The 19284-nt window shown below is 42.2% G+C and overlaps 2 protein-coding genes across 10 annotated transcripts in view; one reads left to right on the forward strand and one right to left on the reverse strand.

Moving 5' to 3' along the window:
* spag9a (sperm associated antigen 9a) overlaps positions 1-6625 on the reverse strand; it is a 37989-nt gene extending 31364 nt beyond the window's left edge. For 4 of the 8 annotated variants that reach the window (XM_080776334.1, XM_080776330.1, XM_080776331.1 and 1 more), the window contains exons 1-3: positions 6053-6624; positions 3298-3418; positions 66-136 (exon numbers count right to left, since the gene is read on the reverse strand). In XM_080776334.1, coding sequence (XP_080632460.1) covers positions 66-136; positions 3298-3418; positions 6053-6358 — 498 coding nt within the window. In that variant the 5' untranslated portion in view covers positions 6359-6624. Of the gene's footprint in view, positions 1-65; positions 137-3297; positions 3419-6052 lie in introns of all 8 variants that reach the window. The other 4 variants (XM_080776335.1, XM_080776329.1, XM_080776333.1 and 1 more) reach the window with 2 other exon arrangements.
* Positions 6626-10539: 3914 nt separating this feature from the next.
* On the forward strand, positions 10540-18816 carry dnaja3a (DnaJ heat shock protein family (Hsp40) member A3a). 2 transcript variants are annotated; one of them, XM_080775630.1, is made up of 12 exons: positions 10540-10920; positions 11869-12011; positions 12527-12610; positions 13006-13218; positions 13354-13506; positions 14308-14455; positions 14626-14690; positions 15437-15565; positions 15984-16099; positions 16232-16329; positions 16845-16971; positions 17597-18816. In XM_080775630.1, the coding sequence occupies exons 1-11, from the start codon at positions 10701-10703 to the stop codon at positions 16955-16957; spliced, it is 1482 nt and encodes a 493-aa protein (XP_080631756.1). In that variant the 5' UTR covers positions 10540-10700; the 3' UTR covers positions 16958-16971; positions 17597-18816. The 2 variants fall into 2 exon arrangements, with proteins under 2 accessions (XP_080631756.1, XP_080631757.1); XM_080775631.1 differs by lacking the exon at positions 16845-16971 and having other exon boundaries at positions 10546-10920.
* The last annotated feature ends 468 nt before the right edge of the window (positions 18817-19284 follow it).

A 19284-nucleotide genomic window follows, 5' to 3' on the forward strand; every position in this document is an offset into this window, starting at 1 on the left:
TTCCTATTAAAGCTTTGTATTGCATCTTTTCCTTTGTCCCCTGCCCCCCCCCCCCTCCCCCTCACCTCTGTATGTCGTTGATGGAGGGAGTTGAATTCTTTCTTGAGCTCTGCCTCTCGCTCTTCCAACCTGCCAACTGAGAGACAACACAACGTTCACTCACACACGCACACACAGGGCATTCAGTTGCATTATCAGACGTGCTATGTTATTGCGACCACAGGTCGCAGTTACTATAGAAACGTGCAGGAAGCATGTAACGCAGGAAGCATGTAACGCAGGAACGCATCACGACTTTTGCTTATTCCTTCTAAATCTCTGTATATAAAATATAGCTAACTCGTAACTAACTTAGTTACATCAATATTGTTCATATAAGATAGTTGGTTTGTGCCTAAGTATTAAGATTATAAAGATCGCTTTTGTCTTTGCTGACAGGCACTCAAAAGGCATTCAAATGAGATGTTAACGTCCTGTAAGTAGACTTAGAAATAAAACTAGTGTTGACTAATCATTACAAGTGGCTCTTATTTTGATGAGGAAGTTTCTGCACAGGAAGTCCGTTTCAGTTGTAAACAAGCTACGGTGGATGAGCTGTCAAAGTGCTAGTCGCCACGTTAGCATAGGCTGTTTACAATATGAAAGCCATGCATGATCTGTCACTTAAACAATGTAGGTTACACACGTTGGAATTAAACATGGAACCTGCAGCATTAGGGGAGTAATTCATATGTGTTGGACATTTGTGGTTGTGCGAATGATAAACGGACACCTGCTGCTAGTGGGATCCTCCTGCTGCTTAACGACTGCAAATACACTGTGCAGCTTTGTATCTTTTGCATCTGCCCGTGTGAAAGCAGCATAACGTTGTGGCAGGATACATACAGATGCTCCTTTGAGTACTAGCCAAAAATAAGAATGTGTCCAATGTTTTTTTGTGTTTGTCCACCTGTTTATATACAGTACATTATGTTTTTGAGATGCAGCTAACGATTACATATTTTTTGTATTTTCAAAATGCATTAATCCGTCACTTATTTTTGTATTAAATTAATCTATGTGATATATTAAGCCATTATGGCTTAATACTGATAGCCACCCAGGGTGTTGGAATCCACAGAGGTGCATCCGGCTTTGTCATGACAATTGGCCCATGTTCGGTGGACAGAAGCCAGGCGGGAAGGGTGATATTTGTCACTGCACGTTCTCCTACTGGCTCTACATCCTCCCGGTGGGGTTTCCTCACTGGCGGCTCAGTCAGTAGGATACAACAGTAGTGACAATACACAAACGTGTGGGGGGGGGGGGGGATTAATTGAAACTGGGGCAAAGATTTAGTAATTATCCAATTAATAATCTTAGCCCTAATCGTGCGTGTGTGTGGGTGCGTGCCAATGCATTTGGACACCGGCATAACTTCACTCTACAAGCAGGCGACTGTGAGCACAGAGATGGAGTAATCTCCCTCAAATAATTTTGAATGGGGGCCGATTTAGTAGGTGCCTAATCCCATATTAATATGTCAGGTTTAGACTAAACCAGGCTGACAGATGCTGCAACACACACAATCACACAGCATGGATGTATCAATTATAGGAGCTAAGGCCTGTTCATGCTGTCTGATGTCATCCCTATCCGTGTCTGTACTTAAATACTACAGTCATTTTATTACACAACCATGACTCGTCACAATTCAGCTAGACATAATGAACTACATAAAGCGGGGAAAGGCTATGAAAATTGACTTTGAATGAACTTTTCAATTTGGCTATCCTTCCAAGTTCCTTCTGTATGTGATCTGAGCAAAGAGCCCATTAATATATATTTCTCATTAGATAGATGGTTGTAGCTATGTTCTGAGTACTGACAGAGCGGTCATTAAATACCATGTACAAAATGCCTGGCAGGCTGCTAATTACAAAATTAAGACTTCATTTCAATAACACTATAGCCTGCAACTCAGCTTGCATCTGCAGCATTGATTCTGATAGCATTTACTATCAGAATATAAAGCTATTTAACAAAGATTTTAACAGAATTATCACTTACTTACTACACCTGTAAGAAAGTGCTTTGTATAGAAATACGCTGGTAGCTCAGAGGGCCTCTGATTTCTCAGTGTATTCCTTTACAGAGCACACCGACATAGAACACACTTAAGACCTTGATAAAACAACATATTATTTATTATATAATACAATTAGCTGAAGAACTGGTGAACTGGTTTCATTGACCAGTGCTCTACAGCTATCTTATCAGCAGTGATAGTTTCTCATAATAGAAGTCACAGCCTCCAGTAGCAGTGGACTCTGTCCTGGAAGGGGAATGCCTGTAGGGAGCAGTCTCTGTGGGTGCAGCGGTTTAGACCAATGAATCATTTACCATTCACTGAGAGGAGGGTCATCGTGACTCGCCGGTGGACAAATCACGTGGATGAGGCTCAGTGAGTGACTATTCACATACAGCATGAACTGCATTTTCCTTATGGGGGAATATTGGCTGACAGTAAGAAACCATTTGACTCGCATGTCCGTGGAACTGACTAGACACCCAAATGTGATTTTCCAGAACGAGGGAAACAGTACCAGTGCCTACGCCTTACCAAGCATGCATCTGTCTGCATTTCAACAAAAGGCTAAGCGTGGAAAAAACGAATGCCGTTTGACGAAGCAGAGGAGAGGCCGGCATTCACCACTGTCCCCCCCCACCCCCAAATGGACAGTCCCTTAGCTCCCACAAGTAAGAGCCAATCAAGTCGCTCCGCTCACAATAAGACGTGTGATAATGTGCCGCCATGTTAAGAGGATGCCAGTAACTAGACCCTATAATCCCGTTAAATATTACTCCCTCTGTGTCTGTGTGTGCGTGCGTGCGTGAGAGAGAAATAAGAACTTTGTAAGTACAAGTCTCATCTATCAGAGCCAGATTATGTCTAACAGAAGGCAAGCCAGATGGATTCACATGGAGACTAATCCAGTCCACAGTAAAATCCTGAGTGTTAAATTAACTAGAACTCTTAATTAAATCTTGTACACTCGCAGAGTCACAAATGGATGCATTAACATTGACTGTATAGGAGTACTAGGTACTACAGTAATAGCATTAGGGAGGTGTGACTTACACATTGCGGATTGTGCTTTAACGAATGCGAAACACTGCAGACTCAATCTGTATGGAAGGTGGAGATTATACGGAGATGATGTATGATGGAGGCGGGAGCGTGCTCGCACACTGTGTGCGTGCGTGCGTGCGTGCGTGCGCGTGTGTAAGTGCATGCTGGATGCTGGTACTACTTACTCTGGTCTGCATAGTTCTTGATCTTAAGTTCCAGCTGTCGAGCATGGGACTCCATTCTATCCACGTGGATCTGCAGGTCCTTCTTCTCCTGTTCCTGGGTGTCCTCAAATTCAATGAACTTCTAACTCACACACGCACACACACACACACACACACACACACACACACACACACACACACACACACACACACAGTCGAGGTAACAGTTAAGGGGCATGGTCAGTGTTGCAGACACATTTTGTCACCACCTCTAAGAAAGACACAGATGGATAGATTTCAGTCATGTAATCATAAACCACTAAGAAACTGTAAGTACAGCTAAGGGGTGCCAACTAAATACTCCACTGACTCACTATAGGCCAGAGAACAACCCTCGCCTCGTTCCATTAATTTTAATAGGATATACTGCTACATTCTGTATATCACATATTCTGTGGCTCTGGACAGATTTGACATCACTCAAATTTGGCATCATGGACCATGTATTCGTTTTATTCTCTGACAGAAATAGTAGCCGAGAACTAAAGCGAGCCTGAAATATAACTGGAGGCACAAGAACATTGGCAGCCTATTGTTCACTCTGCAGTTCCGGTTCCTGTCGTACTTCCCTCTGTTCTGTAAGGTGATGAGCGTGTCCTGTGCGGAACCATGAGCAAAAGGAGAATGTGTGCGTGCGTCCAGCTGAACCAACCAAGGCCCTGATCTCGCTGCCCTCTTTTGCGTGCATGCGTGAGTGCGTGCGTGCGGGATCAGGGATGTGCCAATCAGGATGGAATATGAAATATCGGACAGATCCATCTTGATAGACTACTGTATATATAGAGATAATGTGTGACGATTTGCATGATGTTTAGACAACATTTGTGGAAGTAATAAAATAAAATGTTTTGCACTTGCCTCGCCGACCTTACAGGTGTATCATTATGCAAAGGTTAAATGTATGTTGTAATTTAGATAGCATTTTATGTAGAAATAGCACTCTATAGTACTGTGTATATTCATGGTTTCAGTATACAGATATTCTACTATTAGACAGATGTTAGGTTCTTACTTAGCTTATGCTTATGATCCTTGATGAATATTTCTATGTATTTGATGTATTATTTACTATGTGTTGTTCTTGCTTACTGTAAATCGCTCTGAATTAAGAGCATCTGCTAAATGCCTATTGTAAATGGTAAATTGTTTTGCAAAAATCAGCCTATAAAAGGGCAATTTAACTCTTCTGCAATAATTGTTTCAGTGTCCCTTCCCTGCCAAGGTCTCCATATTGCTTATACCTGTAATTATACAAGGTTATAAGCAGATTACAAATGATTAGAAATGAAAGAAAAATCAAAGAAATTCCGTAATTTAGAAAACAAATGTTTAAGAAGTAGTGAAAATAGCCGAACTACAATTGTGAGATCTGCTATTTTCAATATAGTTTGGGTTCTGGGCGAATGTCTAATCATTTCCCTTTTGAGTCACAGGCTAAAAAGTTTGGGAACCACTGGTCTCTAGACTAGAGCTGCCACAGAGATCTACTATGTCATCTATGCTGTGCCCTAGTCCCACCTGTGACCTCATCGCTGTAGCTGGGGAGGGGAGTGGAGTGGGTCTGATAGCATTGCCATCCAGAATTCGGGGGTGCCGGCCAGGCACCCGGCCTGTCGGGTCAAAACATTATATTTCTCCTATATTGAGCTTTAATGTTTGTGTCTGAACTAAAAATGCCATTGATAATGAACGGAGAATGTTTGTGTCGTCTGAACAAACATTAAAAATTCCATTGACAATGAACGGAGAATTTACGTCATTGTGTCTGAGGCTCTGAGCAAATGAGCATACGTATGTCGGTGGGAACCCGCCTTGGCGAATAAGGGACCACCATTCTTGATGATTATGTACGATGATGTACGATGATTAGAGCGCACGTCGCTTCACACGGGTGTGATTCTTTTTTACCTATATTTTCCATATCAAAAGTGTAAATGTAAATGTTTTCTTCTCGTCATCCAGTAATGAATGCTGAGTCACATGCTGTTTCCTCGGTTAAGGAGCTAGGGCCCCACATGGCTATAGGACATTCGAGCAACAAGCTGGAATCATGGAATGTATTATTCTTGTGTTAATTAAGTTACAGCTTTTAGGGTTGTGCCTTACGCACATGGGAAAGATATCTCGCACTCCCACTCAGCATCCCTCCCTTGATCTACACAGTATCACTTTGTATCATATGAGCATGCATAGCCTAACCATCTCGGTAGCAACACAGTAACATCCGATTCCTCACTGACCAGAAGTACAAATGTAACCAAATGGTCGATCTGGTCATTTGGTTGCATTGGTTCCACTGTGCATGTTTACATCCTGACAGAACGATATGGGATCAAGGAGGACGAGGGTGGATGGGATGCCACGGCCCACGTGTGATGATGATGCTGCTTTACAGGTTGCTGAGGATGCTGGGAGGAGGACCCACGGGTCGGTGGATGGATGGATGGATGGATGATGAGGGGGGGCTTGATCCCAGAGCAGATGCTGCTGCACACAAAGTGCACAGCGCACACACGCCACACTACTAGTGCATTCACTCGCATCCCTCGCTCTCGGCGGCGGGACTTTTATCTTTTCTGTATTTGGGAAGTCGGTACCGACGTCCCAAATAAAAAAGGTAACCTAGAGGATCCCGAAAGAGGCTATATAGACTCCTCTCCTCTCTCTTCGCCTTGCCTCCCCCCAAAACAAAACCTCGACAACTGAACTCACTCACCTCTTCGGCGTGTTTCCGTAGCGCCTTCTCCCTCTCGTACTGCGTGATGAGCTGCTCGTTGTCCTCCTTGAGCAGCTCCAGCTCCACCTCGTGCTCCTGGTTCTCGGCGAACACGGAGTCCAGGTTCTCGAGCACGGCCACGACCAGCGGCATCAGCTCCTTCACCACGTCCTCGTCGTAGCGGCCGATGAGCCGCTCGAACTCGAGGTAGATGCTGCTGGCCAGGCCCGACACGCGCTCCGACATCATCGCCGACGTGCCCGGGTCGTCCTGGTACACGACTCCCCCGTCCTCCACCAGCTCCATTTTTTCCTCCTCCTCCACACTCTCTCTCCCCTCGATCTCTCCCTCTCTTCCTTCCTTCCTCTCACAAACAAGGACCGATCGAGCTCCACCACACCAGTGTGAAATGCTGTCCCACTTTATCCCTCCAGAAAGATCAATACGGTAATCCTTTTTTATAAAATTATTACATTAAATGTAAGGTTTCTTCTTCATAACAACACTGGGATATTCCGAACGGCTCTGATAGATGCTACGTGGATTTCTCTCTCTCTCTCTTCTGTCTCTCTCTTCCCACAACAGCTGAGTTGTTGAGCAGACGATCACGTGATGACGTTGTGCCGTCTGACGGTGTCGCGCGCGGCGAAATAGCCGATCTGCAAGCTCACAACGCGTCGCCGTGTGACGCGTTGTGAGCTTGCAGATCGGCTATTTTCCCCGCGCGCCACTGACACCGCAGAGTATAAAATAGACGTAAAGTGAAATAGTGAATAATAGGGTTTTTTGTGTGTATTTATTTTATATAGGCATTTAGCATTGTACTGTACACTGTACACTAGTACTACAAACTGTATTATCTGGGCTATTTGGGCGTTTAAAATTAATTTTATTTAATTGAAAACAAGAATTATGTTCATATTTTGGTTGTCATAAATGCATGGTTAACGCAACCAACACAAGTAAAATTAATTGGCAGCCAGGTAACATAAATATTTGAGATGTAGGGCATGCAGGCTAGGTATTCCATTACAATAGACAATTTCCCACTTCACAAGGCAATAGAACAAAGAAAACATTATTTGCAATTAAGTATTTGGGTTTGAAGATGAACTTAGGTCTGCATGTTTGCCTTGTAATGTGCACATTGATAGTATAGGGGACAGTATACAGGATAAAAGTATAAGCAAAGGATACAGGAGACTAACACTTTCCGATGCTTTATTGATCAGCATCCTGGGGAGTCATGGATACAGGAAAAGGGAGGGTACCATATTATGGTAGGCCTACCCCCTCCCTTTTCCTGTATCCATGACTTCCCATTTGATCATGTCAAAATATATAATGAGTAGTGTTACAATGCCAATGCTGTTTCCTTCCAATCTTCAATCATCTTTATTGATTGAAAATGTAATCTGTAACTGTTGTGATATGATCTGACTGATTGCCCACTGGCTGTGTACTTGTACTTGTAATACAATGTACTTGGATATGTATTGTGTACTACTGTAATCATACTTTATAGTTAGGCTACTGGAGACATCGCAGAAAGCAAGGTCAACTTGCTGCAGCTAGCCGATTGTTATGTCTCAGTTAGTCACGTCATTAGGACATTAGGATCCAACAGCTGTATACTGTATGTCCTGTGTGTATAATAAAATCTTGTGAACCTTTAGCGTGATACTGTCTCGTGTCACGTTATTGTTCTCCCGGGCCCGTCCGTCCGTCCGCCGCCGTACCAAGGGATACTTCAACCGGATTGTCACACACCACCAGCTGAGGGTCCAGTAGTATTTCAACAATCTAATGGGTACATTTCAAACGAAACCACAGGTATTATACAAAAACTGATGGTTGTTGCCTGGACGACAGTAACAGGACGACACCATGATAAAGCATTACACTTGTTTACAACAGGTACCATATAATGCCCATAATGCCATCATTAATGATTAAATAACAGGGTGAGACATTTTACCTTAAATCTTGCTGACAAGGCCCTTCAGCCCCGTCACATGAATTTACTTTTGTCTATTTCACTATTCACTTCTTGCCAGTATCAATAGTTATTTCAAGTGCCTTTTCCACAACACATTTACATCTGCCACAGACTTCTACCATAGGACTTGGTTTCATTTAAAATGCAAAACTGAATACAGTTTAAATAGTCACACAGACACACTCACTGAACCCAATGTTTTACAGTGTTTTCAACAGTGAAAGAAGTATTCAATTATTATAGCAATGGCTCCCCCTATTGATTTTTGTTAGGCTTGCTACTTTACTGTTACACATGTAGATCTGTTTGAGTGCATTTGCTTATTGCCTTCTTGAATAATTTTGCTGTTAACAATACAACATACTGTAAGTCTTGACTCTTGAGTATGAGTCTTCAAGAATGCTGCCCCCCCCCCCCCCCCCCAGACACACACATGGGCGTGCTGGCTGGGGAGGATCGAGGGCCATTTACATGTACAATTGCATACGTCTTATTTGTTCTTATTTTGTTCATATATTGTAGCCAATGTTTATTTATGTGGTATGTTGTAAGGCAGGGCGTAATTATTAACAGGAAGGATTGTTGTTGGAAGAGCTGCGTGACATCAAACTGAAGAGGATTAAGGAATATGCAGTGGATGTGACCTTTGACCCAGACACTGCACATTGTGACCTCATCCTGTTTAAGGATGGAAAATAATTGAGGCTGAGAACAAAGCCTCAGAATCTCCCTGACAATAAAAAGAGATTTCAGGCATGTACTGAAGTCTTTTCAAAGGAAGGGTTCACATCAGGGAAGTTTTACTATGAGGTTCAGGTAAAGGGAAACACTCACTGGATTTTAGGAGTGGCTAGAGAGTCTGTTGAGAGAAAGAAAGACAGCAAACTGTCAGTTGAAAATGGATACTGGGCCTTATGGCTGGATGAGGATGATGGTAAATATCAAGCAAATAGCAAACCCGTGGCCAAACTGTCACTGAGAGAGAAGCCCCAGAAGGTTTGGGGTCTTTGTGGATTACAAATCCGATAAGGGACAGGTCACTTTCTATGATGCAGGTTTCATCATATATCTAATCTATACATTCACTGGCCAATGCTTTAAAGAGAGACTGTATCCTTACTTCAGCCTTGATAACGCAAACACAAACTGCATCCCCCTTATCATAACTCCTGTACATCCCCCAAATGCTCCTCTTAAGTCATAATTTGTTGTATGATATGTATTTGATTTGTTATGTCTTTTAAGTGTTAAAAGACGAGTTTACATTGTTGTATGGCAGATTTACAAGCTCTGGTATTGTTTGAAAATGTCTAAATATTGGGATTTATTCAATGTGGGTTTTTTTAAATGTTTTTGTTGATGTGTTTCATCTATGATGACTCAAGGTTAAAACGTTGATCTGCTGTCTAACTATTGGTTTGTATGTTGTCTTTTAACATTGAAGTATTAAAACTAAAAGACATGTCTTAGTTCAATTATTTTGTTTTTCCAATTTTCAACTTGTGGCTAATGTCTGGATTATGCTGACAAATTATTTTGTTGAGACGAGTACATAACACGTGTGTACATAATTGTATAATAAAATACAATGGTGCTATTTGGATGTACATTATACTGTTTTGCCTCTTGATTTAATTATACAAGTGATGTCGCTACTATAAAAGCGGGTCTATTTTTACACTGCTAAATTAACACTCTAGAGATGGTGTATACCGATTTGCGTGATGTATGGATACAATCTGTGCGAGTAATATAAAGATATGTGTTGCAAAAGAAATCTGCCTCATGGTTGAGTTGTGGAAAATTTGGGGCAGAGGTTTGTAAAAAAAAAAAAGACTGCTTCTCTATTTACCAAATTCCAGAAGAGTCAAGAGTAGAAAGCATTTGGCCAGGTTTTTTTGGTGTAGAAAACAGTATAGGCCTACGATGAATTGAACATGGTGGGCCCTATTGAACATGGTGTACGTGCTACATGCCAGAATGTGAACCCGGACATTATGAGTAGAGTACCCTAAAGTTTTATGTTAGAAATGTTGAGTATGGGTTCCCACTTCCCAGCATTTAGAAACTGCTGGATGCTAACTTGCATATATTATAGGCTATGCATAAATTGAGCACTTTTCATAATTAGCATACTAAGATACCATTAACAACCTATAAGGCAACATTTAAAAAAACATTTTGTGTCAAACTAGGGTTTTTTCATGATACTGAATCAATTGCAAGCATTAGTTTTGCATGAAAAACACCCCTTAATTGGGCTAGCCTAAATTCGGCCATAGCCACTTGCCCAAATGTGCTGACATAAGACCTCATCACATTTGCGATGACGTATATGGACGTTTTTAGCCAAATGAGTATTTTTCGTGCAAAACTAATGAGCAACCCCTAGTTTGACACGTCACATCTGCCTTAAATACCGGTAGGTTGTTAACCAGAACACCATGCACGGGTCTTCTGCTGCTGTTCTGCAGCCTTTTCATGACAAGTTGACAATCTTGAAACATCTTGAGATTCTTGACCGTCCACGTCTGTCACTCACACCCCCTTTGTGAAGTTTGTGTTGGGCATGCGCAGTTGCAGAGGCGGCTCAGTGTGCTGTTGAAGGGAATGCTTGTGCTCAGTGTGCTGTGACTGGGATGAGGAGGAATGATGGCGTCCTCAGCCGTTCGTAGTTCCACACGTTGGATAACAATCGCTGTGTTCTCCGGACAGCACCGCGCTGCTCGCGGCGGGCTTATCCGCGCCGCCCACGGGGGATCGCGGACTGTTTGCTCCGTGGGAGGCCTCCAGAAAGGATGGCAGGGACAGGGAGGCAGCGTGTGCCGCAGGGGGACAGCGAACGGCGTGACATTGAGAGGAGTGTCGGGTAAGTGCCGTGCCGTGTGAGCAGGAGCAGCATTCGGCCTGAATGTTGTGGAGTGTGGACCGTCTGGGATAGATTCACTGAGCCGCTTGCAGATCCGGTCTAGAGCGGATACGGAGACGGTCCATGTAGCGTGCATTTATGTGTCCGTTAAAATGACCGGATCCGGTAGGCGGGCTCTAGGCCAGATCTGAACACCGAGCAATACATAGAAACCAGGCCGGCTGTGACACTAGGTTAGCACAGAGCACTCCGTGGTACGACGGTGTCGCTCGCCGAAGCTAGGCTAGGCTAGAATGCTAGTTGTAACTTGTAAGTTCACGTTTCTCCATATAATCATGTCACAGTCACACGGATTCCTATGTTGACTTACTGGACACCAGTTTACCTGTGTTGTGTTCTAAATAGATTGAACTCAGTATATTCCTACCTGCCTAATGTGCCTATTCAGCTTGACAGCCATGCAGTCACTGACTGACCTACCGTGCATGTATGGTGTGTTTTATGCAACGTTTGGTATGCGACAGTGCTTGCTTTTATAGATATTGTAATTGTTTGTTTACTAATGTCACATGTTGACATGGCAATGTTTAACTATTTAGGGTTTGGAAGAAACGCTCTGTTTAGATAGAACCCTCCATCAGATTCCGTTAGATGTCAGCTGGCTCAGTGTTTTGAAAGGCTAGCAAGAACAAGGTAGCTTGATGTTATGTCATCTGTGGCGGTGATTCTCAGTTTGGTCTGAGGACCCTCAGGGGTCATTAAGACTGAGAGGTTACCCAGAAAATGTTACCTGTAGGCCTATAAAATTAGCTATACATAGGCGCTAGCCCCTATGTATAGCTTTGAGGGTCTGTGTAAACGCAAACATTGAAGACAAAGGTGTGTTAACGCATACTGTTATGTTTTAAGCTTAATTGGAATTTCTTACTAAACTCACCATTCCTTTAGTTCCAGGGTTTACATCGCCTCATGTGCTCTCCACGCAGTCCTTCCACACAAGTGTCTCTTCCAACAACAAGAAGGATTTTTACCAGATTTTGGGGGTTCCTCAAACATCCACCCAGAAGGAGATCAAGAAAGCATACTATCAGGTCTGCTTCTTCTTGTTCGATCACTACACTGATTACTAGAGCCAGACCGAATGTATTGTTGTGGCCGATGATTCAGCCATTAGCATACTAGACCTGAAGAGTTGGAAAGACCACTGTTATTGAACAAACACACTAGCAATGATTCCTGATCATGGAATATACTAGAGATGTTTAACATTTCATTTTAACAAAACGTATCACGGCACTTACACAACATCTTTAAAAACTATACAATGAACAAGCAAACAATTATTTTGTATCCATGCAATTAAGCCCAATTCAAACATTTAAAAAAATAGCCGGCATACAGGCTCACAATGCATCGCAGCATATAGACTTGTAGATCTGTTACTTTTGAAAGATTCTGATAAGCACGCCAGCCGCCAGGTTGAAAGCGGTTAAAACACATTGGCTGTATAATTGCCGATACCGATTGTAGTAGAAAAAAAGTTTTTGTCCTATCAGCAATGAGCATAGATGATGACAGTATACTCTCATTTGTTGTCCTTCATCAGATGGCCAAGAAGTATCATCCTGACACAAACAAAGATGACCCTCAGGCTAAGGAGAAATTTGCTCAGCTGGCTGAAGCTTATGAGGTTTGGACCCAGTCTTACTACAAAGCTTCCACCTAATTTCCATTCTACTCAGTGATAACATGGAGGATTTTACCGTGTACTGCTTTCACATGCTATAGATATAGAGGGTATGCGTGTGACATCATCAAACCTGGAAGTTATCCGGGAACGCCCACCTGAGTGGCAAAAAAACGACTTTCTGGCCATTCATCCAAACAGAAAAGTCTGATTGCATTAAACAATGTTAAACTCACCAACATTGCAGCTTGAATCCTCTTTTTATCTGCAAAGTTTTTGTTTCAGAAAAATCCACCATAGAAACGTTATGAGCTACTTTCTGTCAAGAAATGCCCTGCATTTGATTGTTTTCAAGTGCTTATTTTCAATAACCCTGAGACCATATCATATCCCTTCAGGTGTTGAGTGACGAGGTGAAGAGGAAGCAGTACGATACATATGGCTCAGCAGGCTTTGATGCCGGCCAGGCAGGAAGAGGTGGAGGCCAGCAGTACTGGAGTGGACAGACCACAAACGTGGACCCAGAGGAGCTTTTCCGCAAGATATTTGGCGAGTTTTCTGGAGCCCGGGGCTTCGGAGACTTCGGTGCCATATTTGATCAGCCACAAGAGGTCAGTGGTGCAGAATATTGCTGTGGAATCCTAATCGGGTTGGGGTTCATATCAGAGTGTAAATATTACAGTCAAATTATACAAATGTTATTGGATCCAAAATGGCATCTGAATTAAGTGTTTGTTTTGTTGCAGTACATCATGGAGCTGACATTCACTCAGGCGGCAAAGGGAGTGAACAAAGAGATGTCCGTCAATTTGGACGACACCTGTCAACGTTGTGACGGCAAGGGCCACGAGCCCGGGACCAAGGTCCAGCACTGCCACTACTGCAATGGTTCTGGCATGGTACGTGAGTCCTGTTATATAACCACTTTTTAGAGCCCAACAGCTTAGTAAATACTATGGTTTGATTAATTGAATTTATATTGGGACAAATTTGTCCGGAATTACGGAGGGTCACCTGCTTTACTCCCGAACAATTTTCAGCATTTACATTTCACAGACTGTTGAACGGAGGCAGTGTATTGACCAAGTGCAAAATATTTGACTCATTTATTAAAGTTTCTATAAATGGCTGATCTACAAGCTTTACAACTCATTTTGATGAGACTCAGTGTGAGCTTGTAGATCAGCTATTTTGGAAATATGTTGAAACACATCGGTTGCATAATTGCTAGGGATGCACGATATCGATAACTTCATGCTTCTCAAGATTGATACTAATAACCGATTGATGAAAATATATAGACACATAAAAAAGACATAGCTTTGACCTAAGCAAATACAGTATATCATACCTACGCTGGGTGCTTTTTCAGCAGATACAATCAGCAGATGAAACAAATAATCTTTTAGCAGAAGTCAGAACTGCAAGCATATGAAATTATAAATAAAGAATATATATTGTGCAATATATTATCAGAGCTATTAATTATGTTATCAGGCTGATAATTATGAGTTAACTAATAATTCCTTATATCGGGCCGATTAATTATTGTGCATCCCTAATAATTGCCGTTACCAATGTCCAAAAAGTCAAACGATGGCCAATATATGCGCCAAACCTTTTCTTGCTAAGCTACCCAAAGGCGCAGCATGTTCTGTGTGCAGCTTTGCTAAAACAAAGACTGCACGTGTCTTGTATAGGAGACGGTGAATACAGGGCCCTTTGTGATGCGCTCGACCTGTCGGCGGTGTGGTGGAAAGGGCACAGTAATCTCCCACCCTTGCAACTCCTGCCGCGGGAGCGGACAGACCAAACAGAGGAAGACGGTGGTTGTCCCCGTGCCTGCAGGTAAGAGCCACTCACCTACTGTTGGTTTTCACTCCGAATTCTGGCGCTAATTACCTAATGGGAAAAAAAAGGTTAGCTAAGTAATGACTATTGTGTACATCAATGTACATGGTCCCTAGCAGTGATTGTTGTTTTTTCTTATTTTTTTATTCCTTGTTTCTTTTTTTTAGGGGTGGAGGAAGGCCAGACGGTCAGGATGCCTGTCGGCAAGAAAGAAGTGTTCATCACGTTCCGGGTAAGAGCCTAACACAAATCATAGGAACCTCCACATACTGTGAGACATTGAGCTGTCTCACTTCTGCACTTGGATTGGTGCAATTTTCAGTTCTGAATTCTGATGCTTCCAATCCATAAATTGGGGGGAGGGAGTACAAGTTTTCCTTTGTGCTGTCACCGACCGAGTGCCTTGTTTACGTTGGCTTTGTGCCGACTTGAGCACTGCCCGACGATGCGTTCATGGACCGCTACAAAGGGTGGCAAGTTAACCCAAGATATCTACAGCACGTATAGCACAGGCCTACCGTCATTCCATAGCAATATCTTTTGTTAGAATGGTGTTCCATAGATCACTCCAGTTGCTTCAAGTCTGAAGTCTTTCTCGCTAGAGTCTCCACAATGGTTATTGCCTTGCCTTTCCAACAATATTGCTATTTCTAGAAATGTCACTGGCTACAAATTATATTCTGATTAGTAATACATGACGGTATACATTAAAATATACTATAGGAACCATACAGATCTGGTAACTTTAAAATACTATAATCATAATGGAGAATGTTGATTTGCTGAAGAAATCTAAGAAATAAAATCAACTGTAAATCAAGCATTATGTGTTGACTCCGTGGCTGTCAGGCACACAATGTGATGCGGACAACGGAGGGTTCTTGTCATTTTCATGAAATTCTCTTGATTGTGTGCCCATCTCTGAAATGTACACAGTTTTGTGACTGGCTGTGTGGTATGATGTGTTTTGGTGCCCAGGTCCAGAAGAGTCCGGTGTTCAGGAGGGACGGTGCAGATGTCCACTCTGACCTGCTCATTTCTGTGGCCCAAGCCATTCTGGGAGGTACAGCAAGATCACAGGGCCTCTATGAAACACTCAACTTATCGGTAAGAACAGACACAAACACACATTAAAATACACTATTTATGATTGTGAATTTGTTTCATCTTTCATCTTAATTTCTTGGATCAGAGATGAAAAAAACCCCAGCACTGATGGGAATTGGGCATGTCATTCTAGGTGAAACATAAAAAGAATTTCTAAAATAGCGAGCGCCCATACACGGACGAGCCCCTTTAGTTTTTTTAACCCAAGGCTTCTGGACGGGAACCCCTTTTGCGGTTCTTGTTGCTATGTACTTGTACAGTATATAGCACTAGCAGCATAACATTTTTGGAATTAAATATTTGAAGTTTTTCAGAAAACTTAGGTCAGGATTTAGAAGGTGTTTTTAGAATGAACCTCAGTCCAAAATGGGGGTTTAAGTTGAACTGGACAGTAATATAGGATTGGTGTTGGTCCCAGATCCCTGCAGGTATCCAGACAGACCAGAGAATCCGTCTCTCTGGGAAGGGAATCGCACGTGTCAGTGGCTACGGCTTCGGAGACCACTACGTCCATGTCAAAATCAAAGTGCCCAAGTAAGACACCACACACACACACACACACAATTTTAGAAATTATAAGATTCCACTTCAGAGACGCTGGTTTGCAGCAAGACTTTGTGTAGATGCTATTCTTTGTGTCACTCCTCTTCACTTCCTGCTGTGCAGGACCCTGACAGACAGACAGAAAGCTCTACTGATGAGCTACGCAGAGGACGAGGCGGACGTGGAGGGGACGGTCACCGGCATCACCACCACCACCACAGGTAGGACGTCTCTGTTTAAGCTGCAGACATGCAATAAACACATTATTTGCCTTTTTTGTTTTGTCAGTTTCCTGCTATAGCGGTTTGCCTCTCACCGGGTAGGGGCTTAATTGCAGAGTTGATGTCACGTTAACGTATCGGTATGCAGACATACTGTAGTGCAGTGGTTGCCCAACACTGGGTCCTGACCCATTTGTGGGTCATGGACAAATTGTTATGGTCCCTTTATTATCTTGTGTTTAATTATTCTTATTTCAAAGAAATTTCGAAAAACAAAAAAGATTTTCATGAATTGATTAAAGAAAAATCTAATAAATTCCTTAAATTAGAAAACAAATTTTTAAGAGCTGAACATAGCTGATCTACAAGCCCACAACGTGGCGCACGAAGCGACAGGTTGTGAGCTTGTAGATCTGATATTTTCACTAGTTTGGCTCCCAGGCAAACATCTAAAAAGTTTGTGAACCACTGCTGTAGTGTACATGATCCTTGACACAGTGCTGCTCTATGTCCAGGTGGGGGCAGCAGTGCTAAGCGGTCTGAGGCAGGGCAGAGCAGGCAGGAGGTGGAAGAAGGGAAGCAGGGAGGCTTCTTCTCCAAGTTAAAGAAATTGTTTAGCAACTCTTGACAGCCACAAACTAGGTACTAGTTGATTTATTCTGAATGTCTCCCTCTTGTGCACAGTGAGTTTACCCTGTGGTAAACTTAATGTGAAGTCTTATGCTGGTATTTCATTTAATGAATGGTTTGTGGCTGGTCTCATTTGTAAATATATATGGGAGGCATGCACACTTGAATTCCTCTGTAGTGTTTTAGCCATGTAATTATTTCACACTTCTCCCGTGACACTCCCTCGTGTCTGACCAGCAGGTTGTTGCTGTCGGGTGGAAACCATTGCTTTTATGTCCAAAAACATTCAGTAAATGGGGGGGGGGGAAAGAAAACTGTGTTCCAACTTCCAATGGATCCAATATAGTTATGTTTAGTCACAAGCTCTAGTTAATACTTTTCATCTGTTTAACACTTCACAGACATACTATAATCACTTTCACGACCACTTAAAGTATTAAAAAGAGCATTGTGAGCTTGTACATTGTATACAGCTATTTTTCCTGCTTCTGTAAAAAGTTGAAATATTGAAATGCGAGGTTTCCGCCCGACGGCAACAATGTTATCCAGCTGTCGTGCATTGTCCTGACTGCAGCACGTCGGGACAATGTCCAGTTCTACAAGCATTCATCTCTTTTGTTTCTCCCTCAACATACAGGTAAAAGGTCGACTGGGAGCTGAAGAGGGACAGAAGCAGAGTGGAGACCAGCAGCTACAAGGCTATGGTCATACAAGGAGATGCAGCAATGTGTTAAGGGGTGTTGGCTGAGACCTAAAAGGTCTCTGGACTGATCAACACAGATTTACATACTGTACCTGTCCCAGTGACCCTTCTTCACTAGCAGTGGATAATGGACTGAACGCTTCTTGCCCTGTGTTCTACTGGCCAAGTGAATCCACACACAAGGCATTGTCCTGCCCCATAGGTTCTTCTCTTGTCAAAGCCAAATTGGCAACAACAAAGTCCATTTAATTTATAAACGACGAGTGTTGTGTTGTCCTGCGGATATAAATTGCCAGAATGTGTACATCGTTCGCTGTGATAACACCATGTAGACAGAAATAAATTGTGATCGAAAAAGGCTTCAGACAGAATTAAATACTTAATCTTGGCTGAAACAGTGTTCCTCAGCATCGTTGTTGATTTGTTTTATCATGTTCATTTTTGACCGGTATGTTTTAGGCATGTAACGATATGAATCGATTTAATAAAATAACAAATCAGCCAAAAATTCCATCATATTCATGTGCTTTTGGACAGAAATGAGACAGTTACTTTCAGTAATAGAGCAATGTAGAGGGGAGCTGTGTGTGTCTTTGACTACCCAGGTGATGATGGTGGTTGATGCTCATTAATACATCAAGGAAGGCAATTATGTTTCTGCACTGTCAAAAGTAATGCTACTTATTTTACAATGTAGTTAAATAAAACAATGTGAAAAAAGCTTGAGGGGGGAGATAAATTATATAAAATATTGTGAAATCGTATCGTGAGTTGAGTGAATTGTTACATGCCTAGTATGTTTTCATCCCTACTTACAAGCCTCTGTACTTTAGGTCATTATTCAGTTGAACATTGACAGATTATGGGTTTACCTTTGAATTCTAGTGGCCGAGTGTATAGAACACCTCATCCTATTAACTGGTGTCAGAATTCAAAGGTCAACCCAATCTTTCCCTTTCGGAGAAGACATGGACCCTTGTTTTTCCCCTTTAAACCCCATGTCATTGTCAGAGATTTAACTCGGCTACATAGTTAACCCATTCATAGTTATGTAAATAGACAGCTGTTAATTATGCAGACAATCAATGTGTCACATGGATATATCACTGTATGTACTGTACATCTATAATAAAATGTATGGTCTGGGGGAAAGACTAGTGTCTTGTATAAATGACTTAAGGGAGCACTTCTCTTACAACTGACAAAGGCAAACTGTTAATGGTCCACTATATTTAGAATGTTGGTAAAATCTGTTTTACTGATTCTTATCCTTTGGCCCTCATTATGAATAGAAATAATATATTTATACCCTTGATGCAAATGTTTCTGTTTTCTAAAGCGTCTGGAAATTGGTCCAAATTAACACATTAGATAAAACTTTGATAAAAATGCTTGAGAGAGACTGCTAAACATTTATTCATACTGAGTGTTGCCCCTGAAGAAGTCACAGACTAACAGGAAATGTACCTTTATTCAGTAATAGCCAGCACAATTAATTCCTGCAATTGTCAGCTAATATCTTACTCTCAAGGACATGTCAGTCACAGAAAAAGCTTAATAGGGTTGAAAAAATGGTTAAGAATGCAAAAAAAGTAAAATGGACATTTACGGGCCAACACCAA

This window comes from Protomyctophum bolini, assembly GCF_963924005.1.
Source record: "Protomyctophum bolini genome assembly, chromosome: 11".
Classification (NCBI taxonomy): Eukaryota; Metazoa; Chordata; class Actinopteri; order Myctophiformes; family Myctophidae; genus Protomyctophum; species Protomyctophum bolini.